The sequence below is a fragment of the Triturus cristatus genome, chromosome 11 (assembly GCF_964204655.1).
Source record: "Triturus cristatus chromosome 11, aTriCri1.1, whole genome shotgun sequence".
Classification (NCBI taxonomy): Eukaryota; Metazoa; Chordata; class Amphibia; order Caudata; family Salamandridae; genus Triturus; species Triturus cristatus.
In genome coordinates, this window is record NC_140594.1 from 965,833,692 (window position 1) to 965,859,567 (window position 25,876).

The window sequence follows — 25,876 nt, forward strand, 5'->3', positions numbered from 1 at the left end:
AGGCTGATCTCTACATTCAGTGAACAAGAGAAAATATATAAGACGTATCATCTATTTTATTTCGCCTATTGTCCTAACTGATATGACTCTCAATCAAATTCTCCCTGCACTTCCTTATAGAAGAGCTTATTCAATGAGGGACGCCCCAGAGAAAAGCAGTCCAGAATTTACACCTACACAAACTTGGTTATCAAAAACAGGTTTTTTCAAGTGTAGCTGGTGTTGTGCTTGTAAATTCGGCGCTAACACAACTGAATATAAAACAGCATTCAGATCAGTACCTATTCAAATCAAAGGTCATTACACATGCCGCACAGAATATGCTGTGTATGTTTTAGAGTGTGCATGAAGGCTCAAGTACGCAGGCAGCACCAAGCTTCCAGTATTCAACAAGATTTTACAACATTTGAGGGCAGTGGTTACTTCTGATCCCAATCATTCTGTAGCCCGTCATTTTAAGTTAGTACACCAGGACAATCTCAAGGAGCTCAAATACTTTGTTATAGGAGCAGTCCCCGTATCCAGACGTGGTGGCAATAGAGAAAAAAGTTTACGCCAATTGGAGTTACACTTTATTTTGGCCCTCGATACAAAAATGCCAAACGGTTTGAATACAAGTGAGGACTTGCATAATTTTCTTTAATGTCTGCTATGTAATATCATTGGTCTTTACACTCATTCAGCATTCTTATATGGTACCCTGTTAAGAGATGTAGAGGACATTTCGGGTGCACACAGTTTCAATTCTGCGAAAGATGGCACTGCTTTATTAGATTAGAGTGATAGCGCGCTGACAAATCAGTCGAATTAGAGATTAAATCCGGCCATATGTGAGACAATTTCCATCATGTATGCCACTAAATATGTACCCCTAATATCACTGAATGTTTAATAATGTTGTGAGATACAATAGCGTGCTGAAAGAAATTGTATCGATAAAGTTAATTGAAGACACGAACTACCAGCACCACAATGCCTCATAATGGGCTAATGTGGTTACTGAGTGTATAAGTAGAAACAGAGGAAGGACTATCTGAAACACTACCGTGATCAAGAACTAGATGTTCAAAACGCGTAGGGAAGAGGAGAGCTTTTTGGTGAATTAAAGAGCTGCAAAACCACCAAGGTGTGTTCCATGTATTTCTTTTTTGCTGAAGAATAACTAAGCGAGCACTGGCCCTTTTCTCGCCGCGAGCACCGGTTGTGACAGTGTTCCTCCTCCATATATATATATATATATATATATATCCAAGTACCGCTAAGTACATTGAAGACGACGGTTGACGCCACAGCTTCAAATAAAAGGCGGACACGGACCTCCAGTTAAGTGCTGATTTATTTCATTCGCAGTGTCGTCTTGACGTTGCGGCTCAAACGAGCCTTGTTCACATGACAACGTGAGTAATAGTAGTGATCCAATAAGTAGTGTTAGTGCAAAGTTCAAGGTTCAAACTGGGATCATGTGATCACCCTGATCATAGACATAGAAGGCCACAACAATGTGGCACCAAGTATGAATGTGCAAATACGCAAATGCCAATCTTCAGAGTATATAAATGAATTGAACAACTTAAATGTTAAAATGCATAAATATGTGCAAAATTCGCTGTTTGTACATTTGACAATAAGTAAACAGGTCAATAAAAAACCATTATTTACAATTTGATCATAAAACGATGTGTAAAATAAATAGCATGAATGCCATGACACTTATGGATCGTGCAACCCAAGGGAGAATAATAATTATTGTATATTATTTTCCCTCCAGGGAGCAAAAAGCTCAAAAAAATGATTTATTGATTGCCTGCTGCATAAAACACTTTTGATGGCTTGTTATATCGGCATAAATGCCTGTAACTAATATCGTCCAACTAAATAAATTTATGTACAGACAAATAAACCAGCAAATACATGAATATGCATATAATAATAAAAATTGGTAAAATTCCTTATAGCCATGTACATGACCCTTGATTTACACTTGTTACTAATTTGGATCACATTTAGTGCAAGGTCAAATTTAATTCTGACATGAAAAGAGCATAACCAAACATAAAAATGATATCTGATTCCTGGATTTACATTAGTTACATGCTTACACCCAGATGAAATAGGTGTAACTGCCCTGTCTAGCGAAATGTTGGGAGAAACTATAAATAGATACTAAAAAGTTATCAACTTGTGTTTCTACAGGGCAGGGTAGGGTAACTAAAGTATCCCTCTGTCTGAATATAAAACATCACAATACAAAAAATGCCAGACGGCATTCCAACAAGACATATTAGAGTATCTGGACATACTGAGAAGATTTAATTGATTCATTTTACAAATGCCCAAATAAACATAAGAAGTTGTGAACTAAGGAATTACGGTAAACATGTGTACAGATCTTCAGTGACATTAAGCCCCATGGGGTATTTAGTATCTAACTGTAAGATATAGCGGGTTTCCAATTTGCGGAGTTTGATCTCTCTGTTACCCCCTCGTCTGCTAGCATTTACAGCGTCAATCACAAAGTACTTGAGAAGACGGTTATCACTCTGATGAACATCCCTGAAATGTCTAGCAACAGGATAAGTATTATCCTGATTTGATATAGCTCTAAGATGTTGTAGGATCTGTTTGTGCAAGGCCAATTTCGTGCTGCCCACATATCTGAGGGGACATGGACATTCAAGTATATACACAGCAAACTCTGTTTTGCATGTCAGTAATTTTTTAATTTGATGTCCGATATTGCTAAAACCGTCCTGATATGTTTTGGTACTCACCCCATGCGTACAAGATTTACAAGTCTTACATCTGAAAAAAACAGTATTGGTTTGCAGCTAAGTGGTCTTTTCAATGGTCTCAGGACTAGTATCCACTAGGAGGTCCCTCATCGAAGGAGCTCTACTGAACGTGAGGGAAGCTCGTGTAGGTAAAGAAGGACCAATGATAGGATCATTCAAGATTATAGGCCAATTACGGTTAATGATCCTATATATGCCTTTGTGTTGTTTGCTGTAACCTGTTATGATTCTGAAAGTGTTTTCTGGTGTTACAGGATTGTCAGTTGCATACATTGCCTGAGTTACAACTTCATTCTGGACCATAGTAGTATAAGTGCTCAATAGATCCTGTCTAGTGTGCTGCATCAATTTGTTTATGGCACTGTCTATGCTGTTTTAGAGTACCCTCTTTCAATTAATCTTTTTCTACTGGACAATTGTGCAGTCTCCAGGTCTACTGTGTTACTACATACTCTTCTAATGCGTAACATTTCCCCATACGGAATGCTCGCAATTAGATGGGCTGGATGTGCACTACCAGCATGCAATAACGTATTGCCAGCTGTTTTTTTTGCGAAATAATCTTGTTTCTATAGACTCATTTTTAATGTAAACTTCGTTTCCAAAAAAGTAACTGATGTCTGACTCATGGCTACTGTGAATGTAAGGTTGTACTCATTCACATTGATATTAGCAACAAAATCCTTTGCTTGATCCTCATTCCCCCTCCATACAACAAACAAATCGTCAATGTAACGAAACTACGCTATTACAAATTCGTCTATTGCATCTTTATGTTTGACTCTGAGGACCTGTTCCTCCCAAGCGCCCATATGCAGACAGGCAAAGCTTGGCGAGAAACTGGCCCCCATAGCAACTCCCTGTAGTTGACGATATAGGAGATTGTTAAACATAAAGACATTGTTTGTTAAACAAAATTCAAGCATTTGTAGTAACATATTATTGTGTTCAATGTCCTGACCTTCCCTTTTGTTCAAATAATAAGCTACTGCTGTCCATCTTCATGCTTAATACTTGTATAGAGTGCGGTAACATCAAGAGCTAACATCCAATAACCATCAATCCACTTGATTTGTTGAAGTTTACAGAGAAAGTCTCCTGTATCCTGTACATATGAGAAAAGTTTTATGACTGATGGCTGTAAAAAATAGTCAATATACACTGACGTTTTTTCTAGTAACTCCCCCCCCTCTAGCTGATATTATCGGTCTACCAGGGGGTTTCTTCTCATTTTTATGTACATTTGGAATAAAATAGATTACTGGGGTTACCGGGTCATCAACCTTGAGGAATTTGTACTCCGCCTCTGTAATTAGCCTTTTATTTTTCCACCTGGTAAGTTTCAGATGATAATATTTCTGCGTAGTCTTGAGTGCACTGGTATTGCTTCTTTCGTAGCACTGACGGTCATTCAGTTGTGAATAGGCCTCTTTGTCATAATCTGTTCGCATCCTGAGAACCACATTCCCACCTTTGTCGCTTTGTCGAATGACAATGTTTTTATCTGCGCTAAGTTTTTTCATAAGCGCTTCATATTCAGATGTTTGTTTGTTATACTTCTTTTTCTGTGTCACTGTTTTTTTATAAAGTTTTTTTATTTGAATGGTCGTATTTTCATGGAAAATGTCAATTACATCCCGTGGCTTAAGAGGATTGAATACAGATGGAGGTTTGAAAGGCGTTTTAGCTCCTGTGTTTACACAGCCTACTCGCTGCTCATAACCTGTTCCATCAGTTTCCCAAAGCTCAAAAAGCTCGGCTGTTAACAATGTTTCTGATGAATCACTGGTTAAAGGGGCTGATTCATTGAAGTAGGTTTGTCCGTGTTATCCTTTAAGTCAAAATATTTCCGTAATTTAAGTTTTCTTACTGCTTTATAAATGTCACATCTGGTATTGGCATAGTTCATATTGCACGCAGGGACATACGACAGGCCTAGCTTAAGGATGCCCTCTTCCTCATCAGTCAAAGCACACGTCGTGAGATTAATGATGGTTTTGTCACATTCTTTGGATGGCATTAATCCCTGGCTATCCATTGACCTCTGCCCCTCTTTTTATTTTATTTTTTGTTTTTGTTTACGAAGGCAGTGCTTCTTCCTCGTCCTCTGCCTCTGCCTGCATTTGTAATTTGCATGTTTTCTCCGTAATGCCTTTGAGTTCGAGGTCTGAGCGTTTGCAACCTTTCCCGGTTTAAAAAACTAATTTCTTTTCCGGGGGATGGTCTGTCTCACCTGGGTGTCATCACGCATCTCTGATTCCGATTCCCTGCCTGCCCCTGAGCTTATTTCCGACGGCGAAGACTCTGCCTGTTCATTTACTTTTCTGGCATTCCTCATTTTGACTTGACTTTTATCACCGGGATTCCTAAGGGCATCAAACTTCTTCGAGAATGTGAAGATTTGCCCTAGATCATAATCATTCCTGTCTCGTTGAAATTTGAATGCCTTTCTATCCATTATCTTGGTCTCCTCTGTTTTTTAAACGTATGTTCATTTCGCTTGTTAGTTTTTCCTTCTCCTCTTTTGTACCCAGGGTTTCCAGTTGCTCATGTAGGGTAGCTATCTCTGTCAATAATTTGGTCCGATCAATCTCTGCATATTTGATTAAAATGAGCACTAGTCGTCGTGATGCGTCTAAGTTACTTTCTGCCCATTCCCTCATTAAATCAGGATACGGGTCTTCATAGCTAGGTGCTATCATAATACGAAGACCCCTCGGTATGCGGTTTACTTCTATGTATCCTTGTAGAGATTTAGCTTCCCACCACTTAGCTTGCTCACTTTTGGATTTCTTTTCTACTGTTTTGAAAATGTCTTTTAGAGACTTGTTGCTGGTGTTCATTTCTTCATTCACTCTCCCACGTATATTGCTAGGAATTGGGAGACTATCTGTAAACATGGTTGACGCGGCAGATTCCCGGTCTCTCACGTTGTCAGCCGACATACTGCTGTTATTAAATTGCTGGCGACTAAAAATCAGTTGTTTGAATTTACTACTGAAATGCGCCTATGCACTAATAACTTTCCTCCCCAACTTGAACCTGCTTACTGTAAAGTCACGACTGCTGGAAACCTCTCCCGATGCTCCGCGTCCTCCGACTCGGTACTCGCAAGTTGCTCTCAGCTTCCGTATGACTTCCGTATCGTTCAGGTTCCGAGGGGGGTCAAACGCCTTTCTCCTTCCGGAGCAAGTACAATCCAAGTGAACTTGGACACAGTTTCGATTGACGGCGTTGACCGTTGCAAGAAAGGGTCCTGTGTTGTGGCTTGACGAAACCACTCTGCCACATATATCCAAGTACCGCTAAGTAAATTGAAGACGACGGTTGACGCCACAGCTTCAAATAAAAGGCGGACACAGACCTCCAGTTAGGTGCCGATTTATTTCATTCGCAGTGTCGTCTTGACGTTTCGGCTCAAACGAGCCTTGTTCACATGACAACGTGAGTAATAGTAGTGATCCAATAAGTAGTGTCAGTGCAAAGTTCAAGGTTCAAACTGGGATCATGTGATCACCCTGATCATAGACATAGAAGGCCACAACAATGTGGCACCAAGTATGAATGTGCAAATACGCAAATACCAATCTTCAGAGTATATAAATGAATTGAACAACTTAAATGTTAAAATGCATAAGTATGTGCAAAATTCGCTGTTTGTACATTTGACAATAAGTAAACAGGTCAATAAAAACCATTATTTACAATTTGATCATAAAACGATGTGTACAATAAATAGCAGGAATGCCATGACACTTATGGATCGTGCAAATATGTATATATATATATATATAGAGAGAGAGAGAGAGAGATATCAAGTTCAAGAAACTCCCGTACGCTCCTCCAAAATGAGACGTGCATGGACACCAGCAGTTTGTTGCTTGTAGTAAGTTTAACAAAGTGCTGTCAGCATAACGCGTTTCGGTCAATCCTGGCCTTGATCACATACCGCGAGAGCTAAACAGGCATTTGTACTCTGCCACTCATGGTGCTTAGAAATAAATAGAAAACATACAACATTTAGAAAAGTGGCCAAAGAATTACAATAAAAAAAGCATTTTAGATGCAGTAAAATAAAGGTGTAAATTGGTACAAGGGTCACCTAAATAAGAACAGGGATGCATAAAAATTGAGGTACAAAAGATGGATAAAGTGCAAGTGCTCAATCACAGAACAAATTCATAGAATTCCATAAATCGATCTGATAATGCGAACCTATATTAAATTGCCTTAATAAGCCTGAAATCATTGGTTTATACACCCACTGGTGAATCCTGGCATATCATCAAAAAATACCTGCAAGTATTAAAAGTTAATACAGTCTATCACACTATATTAGGTAAATCACAAGAACTCATTGTGGAGCCAAGCATATACATTTCGAAGCAGATATATAAAATAAATTCATGCTGGTACTAGCATTCCTTCTTTTTAAGAATAAAAGAACAGGTCACCCATACATAACAGGATAAATCCACATTGTAATACCTGGGTAATGAGTTAACTATTTGAGACCAATTAGGACACTGTGCAAAACATACACCACTCTAATGCATCCTCCCCAATGTACCAAAGGCCACTGTACCAAATACCCTCTACAGAATAACTGCAGGGTGACATCACCAAAAGTGTATATAAAAACATGAATTACTAAATTGAAGTGTAGTTGAAATCTTATAGGGATCTAATCCCTCAATCACACATGGGGAAAAATAACTCCAGTGTAGAGGTGAGACACCAACATAACAGGAAAACAATATTGAGGAAATATGATTTATAAATACAATTGAAGCGATATACTAATGAAATGTTTAAAGATGGTGGCCGCTGTGGTAGCTATGTTTGAGGGTGATTCAAACTTGGCGATGCAGCAAGCGCAAGGTAAATTGTTTCATTTATTTATTTACTTCCTTTACTCCGTTCCGCCGTATGTCGGAGTCCACTACCCTCCCTGCCCCTCCCCCACCCCGGTCCACCACCCCGCAGCACTACCTCTGCGAGCCACCACTGGTTAAATGCCGAGCTATGGTGGGTAATAGGCACCCCAAAGTAGACACCTGCAGAAGGTGGTGGGCGCCTTGCTTATATTCCTTTACTGTTCCTGTTGCAATATGACCATTTTAAAGTCGTTTGATATTCCTTTATTTTTGCCTTATCCTGTTTCTGGGCTGTTAATAAGTGGTACCAAGCACCATTAAAAGTTTTTAAAACACTCCGGTTAGTGAAATAAATCATAATAAACCATCTCCTGAGAATAAATTCCTGCAGCTGTATCAGTTGCAATACTCTTGAGATTCTGTCACTAAATTAAGAGGAAAAACTGCTTGGTCAGGTTGTGTATAAGTACATAATAGAGAAATAATTGTGCTGAGCTGTTTCCTCTCCATCTGAGATTCATCCTGACTTTTCTTTTTTCACTTGTTAAGCTTTGTGTTATTCATGAAACCTTAAATGAATACAGTCAATCAAGGTTGTTGGTTTCCAAGTAGGAAGAAAGCAAAAAACAACAACGTGAGGAGAAAAATCGTCAATAATTATTGGGAAATAGAGAGTGCAAAAGGCAGAGAGAGAGAGAGAGAGAGAGAGAGAGAGAGAGAGAGAGAGAAAGAGAGAAATGTCTTACTAGGGCCTATTAGCAGCAGAAATTTCATAGAGCCCAGGGTGTCACTTACTACCAATCTATATCTGCGAGTCTTCCAAGATTGTCACATTTGTCTCTTTCTTCCAAGTATAGACAGTATGGACCACATGTGAAGGCGCCCTCAGGTAGGACTGTCCAGTTCATCTGTTGAGAGGAGACGGTGGCCCGAGCCCACAACAGGGTGTTCTAGAAAAGCAAATCTGATTTAGATCAATTTGCATCTCTTTTGTAATGATGGGAGGCTATTTCTTTTTTTAGACTTGAACCTGGATATTCTTTGTGGGGTTTTTTGCTTCCAGTTTTGGAAAATTGGTCGATATCTTATGTGACTCCTAGATTATTGGGCTTTCTTTTAGGTGTGATGCCTTGGAAAGGGATTGCTAGGAGCCTGACCCCTTTTTGTGTGCACCTCTGTGATGTTGACACTTTGTGCAGACCTCTCCATGGAACACTAGGCACTGTGGGAGGAAGTGTATACTACAGTGGTTTGCACTGGTCATCATTTAGAACATTGATGCCAGCTCCATTTGGTTGGTGGGTGCAGCCCTTGTTTGCCAGTGTTTCTCCCACCTCTATGTCATTCAGAGTACTCGAGGACTCATTATTTGAGCTCTTGCAATGTGACACAACATTCCATGCCCATGCTTCTGATCTCCACTGCTTGCTTAGTCATGTTTGGGTGCAGGGGACTCATTCTGTCCTCCTCAGCCTTTCTGCTTTTTCCCATATTCAGTCTGATGAGCTGTCGCCGGTCTACTTCTGAATGGCCTTTGCCATCTTGTTTAATGGCAATACTATGTATTCTCAATAACAGGTGTTGGATGACGAGCAGGCGCCATTTTGGCCATTTAAGGTGGCAGTGCCCCTTCTGTATATTTCTTCAGTCCAGGGCTCCTTGCAATGAGTCTTTCTGACTTAGCCCACAGGACCATTTTTCAACCTCAACTTGGATCTCAAACTCCATTAGTGATACCCATGTCCCTGCACGTGGTAACACACTGCTTCTGCTCGTCACTTATAAACACCGTGCAATCACGGTGGGCATCATCAGGACCCAACTCATGTGGTTTGCTCATCCAATGCTTTCTTCACTTTAGGATTCTCCCTCTGCTGCCATGTTTGTGATTATATTTCATGCTAGGCTAGCCTTTATGCACTCTATTCATCCCTGACTATTTCTGAACAGCAAGCATCTGTCCTGCAACTCCAGTTCAGGGTGTAAGGCTTGATAGTTTCTTCATCTTCATTCATGGATGTTACCGTAGTGCAAGCTTCAAGCAGCAAGTGTAGTCCTGCTCTTACAAACTCAAAGACCTGGATAGAAGAATGGACCCTGCCATTGTGACTTTTACCAAAAAGGGTTTTGTACCTTTGACGGTGTCTATTTGTGGTGCTGTCTGGCATTACTTTCCATGGATAACGTGTCTGTAATCTTCATTATCCTTGGGAGATACACTTTGGCTTCTGGTAGGTGCCACCCATACTTCAACGAGGGAAAGGATCAATTTCTATGTCCAGACCTTGGCACTGCTGTGGTGAGGTTATTCTTACTGGTAAAAGCGACTAGACAGCCAGCAGCAAATGGGCATGTCTGCTTCATGCGATGTCCACTTTTGTGCTACAGAAGAGGTTGTGTGTCAGAATATCACAGTCAGAAATATCACCTGACATGAACACCGTGTCTTATGTATCATACCTGAAAAGATCCCATTGGGCATAGATTTTCATTAATTAACTCCAATAACCTGATATTTTTGTAAAAAATATATTAGGACACAATATCTATGCCATACGAACTTCTCACTACATTTGTCTTGCACCACACCCTAGCCACATTACATCTATTGGGGAGGGAGACAGCGTTTACAACGCAGTCATTACATCGCAGTTCCTTTACCACACAGTCATTACAATGACTGCATTGCTAGAACGCAATGCCTTTACAATGCAAGTCATTAGATCGACTTGCTGTAATTGGTGCTCTAACCTAAGGAATAGTATAATTTACTATTCCAACACCTTCCTTACTGTTGCCTGGGCTGGAGTTGGAATAGTAAATTATACGATTCCTAAGTCCAGCATGCCCCCTACAACAAGTCGATCTAATGACTTGCATTGTAAAGATATCGTGTTCTAACAACGCTGTCGATGTTACAACAGCGTTGTAAAGGAATGCGATATAATATCATGCGATGTAACATGCTATAGTCATTGAGGATTAAGCTTTTCCAAAGCTCACATATTTTTGATACGCCTTCACATGTATGCCATGTAGGTATTAGCGAGCGTTGACTTTTGCAGAGCATACACTTGTAACTAAATTTGGTCTATTTTTCCGTGTCATATTTTTTAAAAAAAATTCCACATAGACTTATCCCCAAAGAAACACAATTCAGTTTTTTAATCTGCGGCATTGGGCTCATTCTTACGGACAAATACATTTATTTACCCACTTATATGCAATACAAAGATTGTGCCATATTTTTTCCCATTTGAATTCACACAATCAATTGATAACTTTAGTGATGTTTATGAAACATTTGTGGAGGACTCTGCATTTTTGAGCCAGCTCCAAAGCAATACAAAATCAGCTTCTTAATAAACATGTCACAGATGTAACAGGTGCAATATTCTTGCCTCTTACAGACTCAGAGTAGTTTGAGTTTACTGAATGAAGAGACGAGCATGGATTCCCTCCCCATGAACGTCCTTTCCATGTCCAGTAACTATGCAGTCAACATGTTACTTAGAGGAGGAAGGGTGAAGCCTACCCTATACCCAGAAAAATAGACTGCTCACGGTGGAAGTTCTGGGTTAGGATATTTAGATTGGGAGGTCTGTTGAAGATGCAGGAGATGGGGTGGCCACACAAGCACAGCAACACATACAATTTGTGTGATTTTCCCAGACTTTTCGCAATTATTCGATAACTTGAAAAGCCTTAAAGTAGAAACCAAGGGGCTTATTAACAAGGCGGCGCTATAAAATTATCACCGCTTTTGCGACGATAATTTTATCGCCTTATCAGCAAAGACACGCTATAGCGTGTTTTGCTGACTTAGCACCCGTTTCCAGCACGCCTACCTTTGCATCGCTAATGAGATGCAAAGTAGGCGTGGCTGTGAAACCAACCAGGGAAAATCTCGCGAAGGCAGCTTCGCGATATTAACAAGGAAGGGTAGCGATTATTTAATCGCGTTAAGTATGCCTTAACGCAGTAATTTAACGTCTGTTAAATTCCTGACTAAGGCACACTTATCATGGGGGTTGGATTCTGTGGCTAAGGCCACAGGCCTTATCATCTAGGATATCGCCGTTTTCCACCATGGAAGATGGCGATATCCACACTATCTCTGGAATTTTTATCGCCTCGGCGATGCGGGTTGTTGATAACGCGCTAACCGAGCGATAAATTCCAGAGATAGCCCGCGATAAATATGTAAGCGCTAAGCGCGCTTTGCGATATTTTCTCGCCAGCCCTTATTAATATGCCCCCAAGTCTTCACATGGGTGAGAATATCTATACCTCTTACATATTAGATGTACGCTACCATATCACTTAGTTTCTCAAATGAAAATGAAAAATGTGAGATAAAACCCTAAAGTATAGATCTGGGGTGGGATCTATGAGACATTTCATGGAACAGTTATAAGAGAAATATTACTAATATCAGAACAAAGGGATAACTGGTGTGCAGAATTAGGGAACCACGATTTAGGTTGGTCAGTGAAATTGACCATGTCCAAGGCAGTGGTCACAGGCCATTCTGGCTTTGTGTTGGTAACAAGAGAGCTGTCCTGTTCAACAAGGGCCACATAACTGCCACCAGCCGTCACTTTAACCTAAAGATAGTTCATCTAAAATGCTGATCCCTCTGGCCTTTTATGTATCCGAATGGTACACAACATGAAATTGTATATAATAAAACAATCACATAAAAAAGCTAAATAAAGCAACTGGAAAATATCAACTAAATTACATATAACCTCTTATTAAAACAACCCGGAATGAAGGCATAACCTAAATCAGCTAATTTGAATTTATGTAACAACAGTGGACACGTCAACTGCAAATTAGGAGCAGTTCTTCTTAATTGGAGCAGAAAGGACGGGAGGGCAGAGAACGGCAGAAAGGGCAGAGCATTTGTGCATTCCAAGGCAGTGCATAAATGAAACTGCCTGGCATGCCAGAAGTTATTGCGAGGCCTGGGGCCCAACCAATGCAGGGCCCTCTGGCTCTTTCTTTCTTTCTTGGCAGATGTCTTAAGTACATATTTCTAAGTGTTAATAAGGAGAAAATATAGCATCTGGCGCCATCTAGTGACAGAGTGCCGCACAAGCTGCCACATGTTTTATTGAGGGACCGCAGGATGGTGGAAACTGGCTTAGGAGATAACACCTCCTCCACCACACGACCCTCCGTTGAGGCCCAATGAACTTCACCAAACTTCTGTTGGCGTTCTGATACTTTTATGGAATACTTTATATATGCAAAATCTGTTGAGGATATGTGGAGATCTTTTAGAAAGTTTGATTTTAGCCGGTATTCTCGAATGCTTTATTTCCGCTATGAGTTTTTTTTCTTCAGAGTTTCATATAGCGCGAACTTGACCCGAATCCAACCAGGTATCAGTGCGCTTTACATAGCACCAGTTACGTTACATTAGGACACACATTCATTTTTGTTAGGCACGGGGAGATTAAGTGATTTGCCCAGAATCACAGGATGTTCAGCGTCATTACCGAGACTCGAACCCAGGTCCGAGGTCGAGCGCCCTAGCCGTTAGGCCAACTCTTTCATATGAGGTTCCCCGTAAGGTAGTATCAGGTAGGGTGACCAGATTCTCAAAAAACAAAACGGGGACAGGTCATGGACATAGAAGTAGGACTACACTTTGCAGTAACCATCGACATAAAAGTAGGACTATTTGACAGCTGGCAGACATAGAAAAAGGACTACAATGACAGCTCCCTCCACAGACCGAGATGAAGCATTACAGACAACAAATCCGCGGTCTTTCATTGGCACCCCTCTCCTTTACACAGCAGCATTAGTACTTTTTATTATATTTACACTTTTAAGGACTATAGCATATACTTGCCAAAAATCAATAAAACATCACAGGCTAGCAAACGCCAGATTTACTAGCTTTATCAATGCTGGTTTCTATAGGTGCGCGTCAGCACCACGTAAAGTATAACTCACCAATGTTGCTTAGTTGCTCATGGCAGAAAAGCATGGGAGGTAAACTGCGGAATGCTAAATTGCCAAATGGCAGCCATGGATCAATGTAAAAAAAAAAACCACTTCTCTCCAGGTATTACTGCCTTAGGGTCTTAAGGGTCGCACAGGCTGGCCGACCACACAGTCCTCCCACATTTGCGTGGTCACTGGTGGGATGTCATGTTACCTTACTGGGGTATGTATAGTGCAATCTAGCCATTGGTATCATCTCATAGTGCAATAGTGTGAAGACCTGAGCAAAAAGCTAGAGCAGCACTGCTCGCCTCTTCCACAGGTGTTAACCCTGCTCCTTTAAGTCCTTTCCAGCTAAACAGTTTGCCGTGACCTTAAAGATCAGTCAAAAGGTCAAGTCATAGCTTTGATATGGAGAACACAGAGCATGCATCAATTGGTTAGGAATAAAACATACAATGAGCAATGCATTAATCCTTGCACGGTATGCATAAGGGCTACTGAAAAGGTTTTATGCCTATGAATACAAGCTACAGGACGATGAAATATTGTTTTATCCAAAGTAGAAACTTTGGCTGGCACGATGACGTAGGTGGCTCTGCGTGTAAAATGTCTCTCTTCAAAGGATTTCCCTTCTTGCTACAGCGCTCACCTCAGTGACGACACATGCCGTAAACAGTGCAAAGAGAGCATGCGCGCGCATGCTCAACCGGAACAATGAAAAACAGGGACATTTCTGTGTTTAACCTGGACACTGTTTGAAAACAGGGACATTTGAGTCACTTGGAGAAAAGAGTCGGGACACGGGGACACTTCTCCAAAAACGGGGACCGTCCTGGGAAAACGGGGACGTCTGGTCACCCTATATCAGGTGATCATAGTGTCAGGTGATCAGTAAGGAGTTCACAAGGGGGTTTCCTCAACGAAGGACTAGTACTTGTCTAAGATTTGTATCTTTGCTTTATTTTTGTTTATCCTATGTATCAGCTTTTGATATGTTTTATTTTTGGTGTAATGTTGTAGAAACAGTTTATTTTTGCATACTTGATGGAATTGCTGTTCGCATATTCTGCTTGCAATAAAAACTAATTTCTAGTTTGCTTGGTAAGGTAAAATATTTTGTTTTCCATCCCTCGTTTCTGAGTCACTCTGAAACTTCATCTCTAAATACAGAGCAAGGGCCTGAGTCGGAAAGGCCAGGTTAAAATTACTGAAAGTCTATTCCTGTGGTTTTTCTCCTAAAATTGTGGTACTTTTACAAAATGATCGTTTTTAGTACAGCCGCTATCAGCTTAAGGTACAGGTCGATTCTCAAAGATATTTGCGCATATCAGTGGCACCTGGGAGTGCAAATGCCTTAATTGACTGGTGCAAATCCATTTAATGATTCGCAGAATGTGAATCTGCAATCACAAACCCGTTTCCCCAGACGAGGACTCCCCGTAATTGTGAAAAAACTTCTTTTTGAGCAAATCTGCCCACCCTTTGTTGGTTTCTGTGCTCCCAGGTTGTGGGCACTTGCCACAGTTGTTGAACACCCACCTTGCAAGTTCGTGGCCATTCGCACAGTTTTGGCCAGTACCCCCCTACCTTGGAAACATTCAAAGATGTGCTGCTGTCAAAGGGAAGAGTAAATCTGTTTCCAGGTAGTTCAAGGGCACAGAACACCCCTAGAATTAATGGGAGGTTAGGCACAGTCTCCTTGGAAAAACAGTTTGTTATTAATGACATGCCCTCATGCGCACAAGTACATTTTCGTTTTTAAATATGTTTATACAATGAACTAATCTACCGAATATGCAACTGTCACAGGTTTCCAGGAGAATATTTGGAATTATTTGAGGATTCCAAAAAAGTGTGGCACTTACACAAGCGTTAGGGAAAAGCCAGCATTCAGTTTATTTCCGTCTTCTTTTCGAGTATGGGGTTTACCGTTTACACCATCGTATTTGTGAAAGCAACGTTTTTAAACTCCAGACGTACCCCAGCTTAACGAAATGACTCACACGGACTTTCCCCCAGGTGAAAAACATGGTTGAGTTATTGTTTTGGAAATGTGCGCTGGGACTTGTAACTTCTATTTTTTTCGCATGGAGAAACCCTGGCTCCACCTCGCTTCTCCTTCCCACCATTGTGGGCACTTGCTCACACCCCTTAGTTACAAGAGTAAACATGCATGTGTTCCCAAGGTTAGGCCTGCAACTCATGCCAGGTTTAGACCAACCTGAGGATGTGGTCCGTCGGCTAGACTGCCGACTTTGGTGCTGGAAACCAGGGTTCGAGCCTCGGGGTCGCGTCCACATCCTGTGATTCTGGGCAAATCACTTCATCTCCCCGTACCTGAATGTGCAATGTAAATACAGTGCTCCTGTAAAGCGCTCCAATACCTTTGGGTCGAGTTCGCGCTATATAAATATGCAAAAAAAAATTGTAAATACCCACAAACGTATGGTTTTCCCTCCACTATAGATGAAAAAGCCACACCAAGGAAAATCCACCGTATAGACCGTTTGTCTACTGTCGTGGGTGCAATTAACAATCGTAAAATTTCACAAAACACGTGAATCCGAGTAGGGAATTTAACAATCGCAAATTGCTTTTTTGCGCTAATAATTCAGTGCTTTAAATGGGCCGGTATTGTCTGGTACGGAGTACCGGCACTTTTTAGGTCTCGGCTAGCGATGGCTGCGCTTGCGCAGTCTCGCTCGCGAGACATAATGACTTGGGAGAAGAGGGGCTTGAACCCGCCCCTCTTCTTCCCTGTTCTCCATTGGCTGGCCTAGTAAATGCTGGCCAGCCATTGGAGAAGAGGTCCCGTCACTCTAATCCTGCCCCGTCCTTTTCGGATCGGGGGGCGTGTTTTTTGCGAGAAGTCTCAGGGAGGAGACAACAGCAAAACACGCCCCCCAATCCGAAAAGGACACTCCCTTTCTCCGAGGCATTTTCTGCTGTGCCTCGGAGAAAGGCGGTGGTGTCCCGGCGTTGCTCCCTCACCTGATCTCCTACTGTACGGCAGGAGCTCTGTGCTTGGCCGCTGAGGTGACGGACCCGCGTCATGGGCAGCGTCCGTGCTCATTCCGTAACCCGGAGCGGAGGGGCGGGGCACATCCAAGGTATCCACACAAAGGCGCTGCCCCCCACACCTGACCCCAAGCACAAAGAGCCCTGCTGAATGGGCAAAGTTTGCACTTTAATTTATATCGCCGTTTTTGACTCGGCAGCAAAACATTTAGCCAACATGGCGATCTCTATCAATTAAACAAGCAGGCGTTATCAGGACTCGGTTCGCATGTAACACCAAGTTCACAATTTTCTGTTTCAAAATTTACCTGACACAAAACAAGAAACAACCACTTTTCATCCAGCAAGAAAAAAAACCGCAAACCTTTCGGTTTAATGGTGGGGACGAGAAAGCTACTCCTAAGTGATATGGCGTAGCTACGGGTTATGGTATTTTTTGTAACTTGTGCCTCAACAGGACAATATGGTGAGTTCTCTTCGGAATTACTCAGTAGAGTGAAGCACCCTTAACACTCTTCCAGACACAGACCCCCTCTCTCGTCACAGATCGGACCTTTCGTCGAGCCCCTCACACAGCTTTCCTCCCTCCATTTCCACTTTCACCAAAGCACGCTCCTCACTCAGCACGGTCTCGGTTTGTCCGTCACCGATGTCCCTGCCTTTCCTTCCCAATGGTTAGCGGTGCTCCCGGGCTTGTATATAGATAGAATAGGCGGGAGAGAGAGGCAGTGGTATGAGTTTAGCACCCTAAAACACGAGGTGGACACTAGTTGCCGATCCTTGGAGTGGGTCTAGGCCTCCAAAATATAGAATGGTGTCCACAGCGCCTCTACATACCTCAAATCTGACGGGCGCGTGCACCTCGAAACGCACCTATCCGATGTTTCAGATCAGACCGCTCCTGCGACTTCACTCCTCTAGAGGGCGCTGTTCCTTTGTTGTTTGATCCTAAGAGCTACAAAGCTAAACATACACTTATGTGCATTAGGATAACAGTTAAGTGCCAGGGCCACGGAAATTATGCGACAGGGGGCAACCAAACTATGTGTCGGGAATTACTTAATTATGCGCCAATAAAAGGCAAAATATATTGTGGCACATTTTGTAAAAGTATTGCCTCACATATTTTACATTGTTTATATATGTTAACACTTACGGTTTCATTCACATCATTAGAACCAGTCGGACACCCAAATACAGCAACAAGCAACGAATGACGACCAGTCATACTTTGCAAGGGCCTTCCACTGAGCAGCAACACGGGTTGCGGCGTTTTAGTAACCTGATCCGTTTGGCCTAGAAACAGGTTTTTTTTTTTAAATCAGCAGATTATGCAGCAGGTGATGAATTATGTGGCAAAACCATAATTATGTGGAAAACGCTGCAGCCGCAAAATCCCAGCATTTCAGTGACCCAGATTATATATAGCACGCTTCATAAAGTGCAGACTTTGAATGAACATATCATTGTAAACTAGCATAGTGAATTAAATAGTTTATGCCGAGATCTATGTAGAACTGCTAGCGCAAAGTTTTCAGTTCGAGAAAAGAGGATTGGGCCTTTCATCTATCCGAAGGTCGATATAACGAGCATCCATTTTGATTCAAGGAAATAACCCTTTACAAAAATGTTAAAAGTTAAGTGCTTTCTATAAATTATTTACACTCCTAGAAATCTATTTTATCTCCTACATTTAAAAGCAAATTATTAAAATGCACCCATTTCACAAGTACATTTAAAACCCGCCTGTTTTAGAGTACCGAAACAACAAAAGGAAAGGCACCGACCTGAGGCTAAGCAGAGGCACTTTAATAGAATTTTAGTAAAATTATATATTTATAGAAAATTTCTATATAACCAGTCTTAAGGTGCTAATCACTAATAGACCCCACAGATCCTTTCCCATGGACATAAAATAAATGACAGTAAGAAGTACGAGCGCGCCTTTTCTTAGTCCTATGCTAAATGCCTCAGGTGAACTCAAAATTATTAGTTTCAATGTAAAACTGTAGGATTCTTCACAAGGACCGGTCAGCTCTCACTGTCCCCGCCCCAATTTGTGCCGGAAACATGCTGCGCATGCGCACTGAATACAGCACTGGACGTTGGTGATCTGCCAGGAACGATAGTGATCGAGACAATCAAACTCCCTCCACGTGACTTTGGATTGGAGGTTCTTCAACTGAGGACATTCTACAGCACACTTTACTCTTTTGAAGCACAAAGTGCCCTGTGAGGCGAGAATAGAGATGAGGGTGCACTATTCTCCCACACACGACACCTGGGAGGAGGGTTGTTATCTCCAGGTATATGGCACCTGAGTGGGGCTCACTTCGTGCACCAGTCCAACAGACAGTGAACCTAGAAGGACAAAGGGCTCTAGAGTGGCTGCACTTCGAGGGGCCTTGGGCGTCCATGCCTAGCAGCTTGATACCACATGTCGAATTAGCGGGCATTTCCCATCATCAAAGTCATCTCTAAATGTACATGGCGGTCTACACTCCATATTATTTTTAAGTTCATTGTATGTCTTTCCTTGCGATGCTCTACAAGTCAGCCCCACAGTACGCTTTAAAAAGAACAAACCACGTGCACATGCACCTCAGATAGATCTTAAACAGTTGTAATGGTTCATCAACTATACTCAAAACTAAAATTACCTTCTACAGGACACATTAGACAGAGCTCAGTGCAGACAAACGAAACCGTCCAAACATGCCATATGGTTTCCAAAAGCGCTTACCACCACCAATGACTACCCAAGCCTTCAAAACACCGTGTTAGATACAACACCTCACACACATCCAAAAAATGTAAATGTGAACGGGTGTAGAACTTAGGTGGATATCGACGTGCCCACAGCAGCATTCACCCATTACCCTGTACCATCCATCATCAGAGGTGGCCAAGAAGTACACGGGCAGAGCCGAGAGTCTGGCTCGGCTCTGAGAGCCCTGGTATGAGTAGAGCCATGAAAATATTTGGCAAGTGAACCGTGCCACAAACATCAAAAACTGACATAAAGTCTCTTCAAAGTTCAAACAAATATACTTCTTTAGCCTTCGGAACCGTTTCACTTTACTACATCAGATTAGATCACTGCATTGAGAAGCATTTATTCAAAGTTTATAAACCTGAATTTGGTAACATTCACTCTCTCCGCCCTGAGGACAGCGCCACCAGTGAACTAAGAGGCAAGCGCATCTTCATGTGCGCCCAATATGTGGCCTAGAATCTTATTATATACATGGAGAAAGAATAGAGTACATTAAATCAAACACGAGGGCTTTTGTAGAGCGCACATCCTGAACGCATATATTTGAATCTGCTTTCATATGTGCTAATTAAGAAAGAAGGAGGCTTCGTGGAATACGCAATTTGCTACAGATCACTATTTGGTTACGCAGGGAAGCCGGGACTCATCCTAGGTTTGACTCTTCCATGTTGTGCAGTTCAGCCTCCAAATGAATCTCTTTCTTTCACCCATTGTTACATCAAAGGTTACTGCTTTGGCTTTCTTGTAATTCTTGGCAGATGGGGTTAGAGCACGAGTGGCACCCAGGGGCGTAGCTTGGTCAGCAAGATTAGGGGGGGGGTGAGCTTCAGGTTTTCTGACAACCATGCGGGCATACCATGTTAAAACACATTATAATAGAAAAGGTGCAAAAGAGGAGTTTAAGTGACGGTGGAAAGGAGGCGGAGTGCAGACTGTAAGGAGCGCTTAAAACACAATATTTTGTAAAATAACCACCACTTTTGTAAAACAGACGAGAGACAGTGTTTGTGTGGGTGTGATTTGTCTGTGTGGTTATGTAAAACTTCCAGGTGGAATCCGACAGACTACTCACCATACCCAACTGAAAATACCTGTACCCAACTATTTTACTAGAGAATAGAATTATTGGCACCCCAATCACCCCCTACGCTACGCCCCTGGTGGCACCATGTGAAAGGCTGGCACGTTTTTGGTCTGAGGGTCAAAGAGGACCTTGAGCTGAGCTAAAGCCCGGCATCTGACTCGAGCTTACAGGGACTCGCCCAACTCGAACCATCATACAGGACACTTACCACCCACCAATCCCCATCATACAACAGTACATCATACAGGACACTTACCACCCACCAATCCCCATCATACAACAGTACATCAAACAGAACACTTACCACCCACCAAACACCATCATACACAGTATATCATACAGGACACTTACCACACACCAAACATCATCCTACAACAGCGTATCATACAGGACACTAACCACCCACGAACACCATCATACAACAGCGCGTCATACAGGACACTTACCACCCACCAATCCCCATCATACAACAGTACATTAAACAGGACACTTACCACCCACCAGACCCCATCATACAACAGTGCATCATACAGGACACTTTCCACACACCAAACCCTCATACAGCAGTGCATCAAACAGAACAATTTCCACCCACTAAACCCCATCATGCAACAGTACATCATACAGGACACTTTCCACCCACCAAACAGTGCAGTTACATCAGCAGGTGTAGATCAGGCTAGAACTGCATCAGCAAATGCCTCAAATTAATTAACTTACAAGAAATCTAATGGGCAACGCACAAGCCAAACAACCAAGTTAGCACGTAAGCACCTACACCATAACCCTGGCCACACCCAACAAACTTATAAAGGGAGACTCAAAGAAAATCCAATGCTGCCATGGTTTGGCTACCTGCTAAAGTGTGGAGAGTTCAACAGTCCCAAAGAAATGATCGAAAAAAAGTATTTTGTCATCACTATCAACCTATAAAACATCTGAAAAGCAACAGATGATGAAGGCAATTAATAAAATGCAATTTTGCATGGTGCATCACTTTTCATAGCATCCATTTTCCTTTATACCTTTTGCTTAATTTCATCATTGCATCCTGCTCGTGGCAAGTAAACCGCCATACGTCTCCTTAGGATGAGAGAGGGTGGCAAGAGTCCACACAACTTCAGTCTCAGGCAGTATCACTACAGAGCCAGGAATATTTTGTAGGCTTCTACAAGAATTACGAGCACCTTAGGTTCAGAACGGCAGGTACATTACACCAATGGTACATGTTAGACACTCAGACTGCGGCCATAATTATCACTCAAATATGAGCATTACAAATATATATTTGGAAATGCAATCTATATCCACTAGCACCATCTTCATATTTTATGGAAGTACCGACATTTTGCTATTGTATTAAAATCCAGACCTTATAGTTTATTAAAAAAACATAAGCCATGAAATAGCAGCTTTTCGTTTTTAGTAAATACATTTGGTTCCCAAACAGTCGTTCAAACACATGCAATTGAAAAATGTCCACATAACAGGATAAAATAACCCCTTACGTAGGAGTTTGAGGAGTTCCGCTAAGTGACCAAAAAACGCAGCTGCGCTAAGTGAAATTCCGCTAGTGGCAGAGTGCATTAGATCGTGCCGTTTATGCTGATTTTTAGCGTCAGGTGTTTGCCCAGTGCAGGAAAATCAGTGCGAATGTCACCATGCACAGCGGAAGAGGGCACTGTTTTTTCTGCCACTACCGTAGATTTTCTACTCTTGCGGCAACTTCGTCAACACGAACGGATGGTTTTTCAACGCGAGCAGTCGCGACCATCCGCGACCACCTGCTTTGAGAAATCTTGCTGGGTGGTGGCCTAGTGTTGGATTTTCCTCGCTCACCAACTTAACATTGGCGATCGTGGAAAAAACTCCATGCCGCAAACGGAACGCTGCGTGCTCCGCGGAGCGAGGGAAACTTCACTAACGAAGGAGAATTCACTGCCCAGGCCTAGTTATACCTCCAATGCCCAGCTACAATTATTTAACAAGCATTTACAATGCAATGGTCTCGGCATTGGTAAAGTTAGAGCTATTGGCATTGCTCATGACATTATTTTTGTTTATGTTTTTGTTTTTAAAACATTTCAAGAAACGGCATTGTTATTTACAATGTCAATAGCTTAATCACTCTCCAATGCGAGACCTAGTGCATTTGCACCCACACACAGATTAAGCTATTGACATTGTAAATAACAATGCCGTTTCTTTACATGTTTTAAAAACATAAACAAAAATAATGTCATGAGCAATTCCAATAGCTCTAACTTTAACAATGCCGAGACCGTTGCATTGTAAATGCTTGTTTATTTTGGGAGGGAGAGTACCGGCACTTCTCAAGAGAAATGCTATACTTTTAACTTCTCAGAAACAAGCAAGTACCCTGCTACCTGCCCTTCTATGTTTCCTTTTCAAGCACTGGCTAATATGATAAGTAATATTTAGATGGGCATAAGTGTTGAGCCATATCTGATTTTATTTATCATAGATCAATAACGGAGTACATTTTTTGGGATCCTGATCCGCAGAAAGTTAGAAAGATTATTTTAAAACGAAGACGCAACTACAGTGGTAAACGCTGGGCACAAAACATCTCCAATATACATACCCACAGCCATTAAACCTGGTACTTCACATGCTCAAATGTGCCTTTGAAATCATAGTCGAATGCACAAAAGCGCGCAGCTTAGCTCAGGCACCGCAGTCTGATTCTAATGGAGGAAACCAGTCGAGGAAGAAAGCTGCTCCGTGGGCAGGCACAGCATGTAACAGTTTGTTCCGATGTTAGATTAGGATCTGGCAGAGCCCTGTTAATATTTTCTGCAAAGGAAAATATGATTACAAAAACCACAAGGGGTTATCGAGGAGTAAACAGAAATGTGGAGTCAGTGAAAGGCCGCACAGCGTCAAATGGGACTGTATGTTGCTCAGACCATGTGCTCTTGACATTGAAAAGGCCCAGTTCAACATGAGGCCATTAGACCTGGGTGTAATAAACATGAGGGCGGGCCTGCATGGATTATACCTGCGCCAATGCAACTTCGCATGGGCGTTTCTTCATTATGAAATTTTGCAATTTTGCACCACAATTTGCACCAACGTTTGAACCGAACAACTGGTGCAAAATATTGTGTATGTACTGGTTATTTGGTGCAAATTCTTTTCTTGTTGCAGTAAGGCACTGCATGTCCCTGCAAATGCCCCGGCACTAGCGCAGTCCTTGTAATCCACTAACGCTTGTGCAAGTTGCACTGGGCCAGGTGGAGATTCAGGCGTATCATTTACCCCTACATAACATGTGTTCGCATGTGTATAATTGACTTACCTCCTTTAGTTCTCTATCTATCATGATCTTTTCGGTTGTACAGTTATTGCCTCCCTCCTGTGTGTTTGCCCACCCTATGAGCGCGGGGTTTGACGTGTGACTGTAGCAATGCAGCTGTATGTTGAAATAGCGACTGCAGAAACATAGGGCTACAAAATATTGTGGCCTAAATTTCGAGGACCAAAATATTGAGAAGGAAAGTGCATAGAGGTCAGTATAGATTTACTATTTTGAACTCCACATCTAGGTACCTTGAAGATATATTTCATCGGGGTGCCTGTAAATGCGGAGTTAAGTAAAGTAAACCTATAAATACCTACATACTCACTATGTTGATATTTAGGTCCTTGATGGATGGAATGCTGAACAGTGCAAACATTCACCTCCAGTCACTTAGATCTGGGTTTAATCCAACGTTCTTTGGATCACCACGCCACCTCAGTTTGGACCCAGCCGTATGCAAATCAGTCTTGACCCTGCTCCTCATGGGAACAGTCCAGCAGGGCCGGATTGAGAATGCAAACCAGCCCTGGCAATTGAGTCGGACCGGCCGCGGGGGGCTGGTGGGGGTTGCTGGTGGGAAACTCTGCTTTTTGTACAGGGGGCTGATATTGGAGCACTGCTGCAAAACCGGCTCTCTGTACCAAAAACAGCCCCACTGGTCCAAAACCGGCCACCACCCTCCGACCCACCGGGAAAACGGCCGGTGCCTGTTACAGCCATACCAGCCCTACAGTCCAGCCTGAACTGCCAAGCCTGGTAGCGTAATATTCTGGGGTTGCTACTGAGGTGGGATACCATGTAACGCTTTACACCCCCCCTTGCCGCCAAAAACAATAGTCAATGCCCCGAAGCACAGAGACAGATTCATGAGACTGCTGGTTAAGTTTCCCATGCGCCTACCATCAAATGGCAAGGGCGAGATTGTCTAAAGTGTTTCTAAAAGTATGAAAATTTCCGATAAGGGAACAAATGAACACAATACAATGTTTTTCAATATTATCTCTCTTTTCCAGGTTATCATGGGCTGTATTGCGAAGAAGAGTATAATGAATGTCTCTCCACGCCCTGCCAGAATGGGGCCACCTGCAAAGACCTTGCCAATGGCTATGAGTGCGCATGTCATTCTGAGTATGAAGGTAAGAAGCAAGCTGAACCGCCCATTAGTTATTGTTCAACAGTATTGTATGTCATTGCCATTTGTATGATGTATGTGCTACCATTTGTGTGGTCTGGAAGTGACTTTCCAAAGGTCTGAGGTTTTCATCACATAATTCTGCTTTTGATGGTGCAAAACCAACCGTGTGAGCCTGAATTGATTGCCGGTAAATATTCTTGATGTTTGATGGGTGAGACCAGAGGATTTGTACCACATTGCTTATGCATTGTCTTGTAAGAGGGACATACCCAATTTCCCAGAAGACATATATACATGAAAATTTCATTTGGGTGCTGTGATATCCATGAGGCACAGGGTCAGACTGATTTGCATATGGCCATGTCTGAACTGGGGTGGCAGAGTGGGCTAAAGAACGGTGATGGATTAAAACCAGATCAGTTGACTGGGGGTGAGTGCTTGCAATGTTCAACACTCCGTCCATTATTTCCTTTGGTTTTTGGAAGAAAGGGAAGCAGGCACTGCTTAGATCAAGGAGGAAAAGGACCTGCCTGGAAGAGAGGTGGCAGCAGGGCTTTTATTCCTGCTGATGCCAGTTGCATTTGTTTATTTGTTGGTCTTTGCTAGAGACCGGTACGCCACTTTGTGGCTACTTCAAAGCACAAGCATGTGAGTAGGACACTGAGTAGGTAGACAAGATATTTTATTATTTGAAGGGTGCGGTACCTCACAGACAGAGGATATTTCTGACTCCGGTCATCAAGGTTTGAATGTTAGGTCTTAGTTCTAATGTCTAAAGAAGCTGCGAGTGCAGAGCAACATACTATGATCACACTGTTATGCACTAAAAGGAACGAGGCAATTGCCTTCTTTCAACAGACATATACTAGCTTTGTCAGAGTTTTCCTTTGACATGATGCCTGATT

General features: G+C 42.2%; 1 protein-coding gene across 1 annotated transcript in view; it reads left to right on the forward strand.

Moving 5' to 3' along the window:
* Positions 1-25,876, forward strand: part of DNER (delta/notch like EGF repeat containing) — a 1,164,201-nt gene that overhangs the window by 1,007,332 nt on the left and 130,993 nt on the right. Inside the window, exon 9 of the mRNA XM_085634998.1 lies at positions 24,850-24,972. Within this exon, the coding sequence (XP_085491124.1) occupies positions 24,850-24,972 (123 nt within the window). The remainder of the gene's footprint in view (positions 1-24,849; positions 24,973-25,876) is intronic.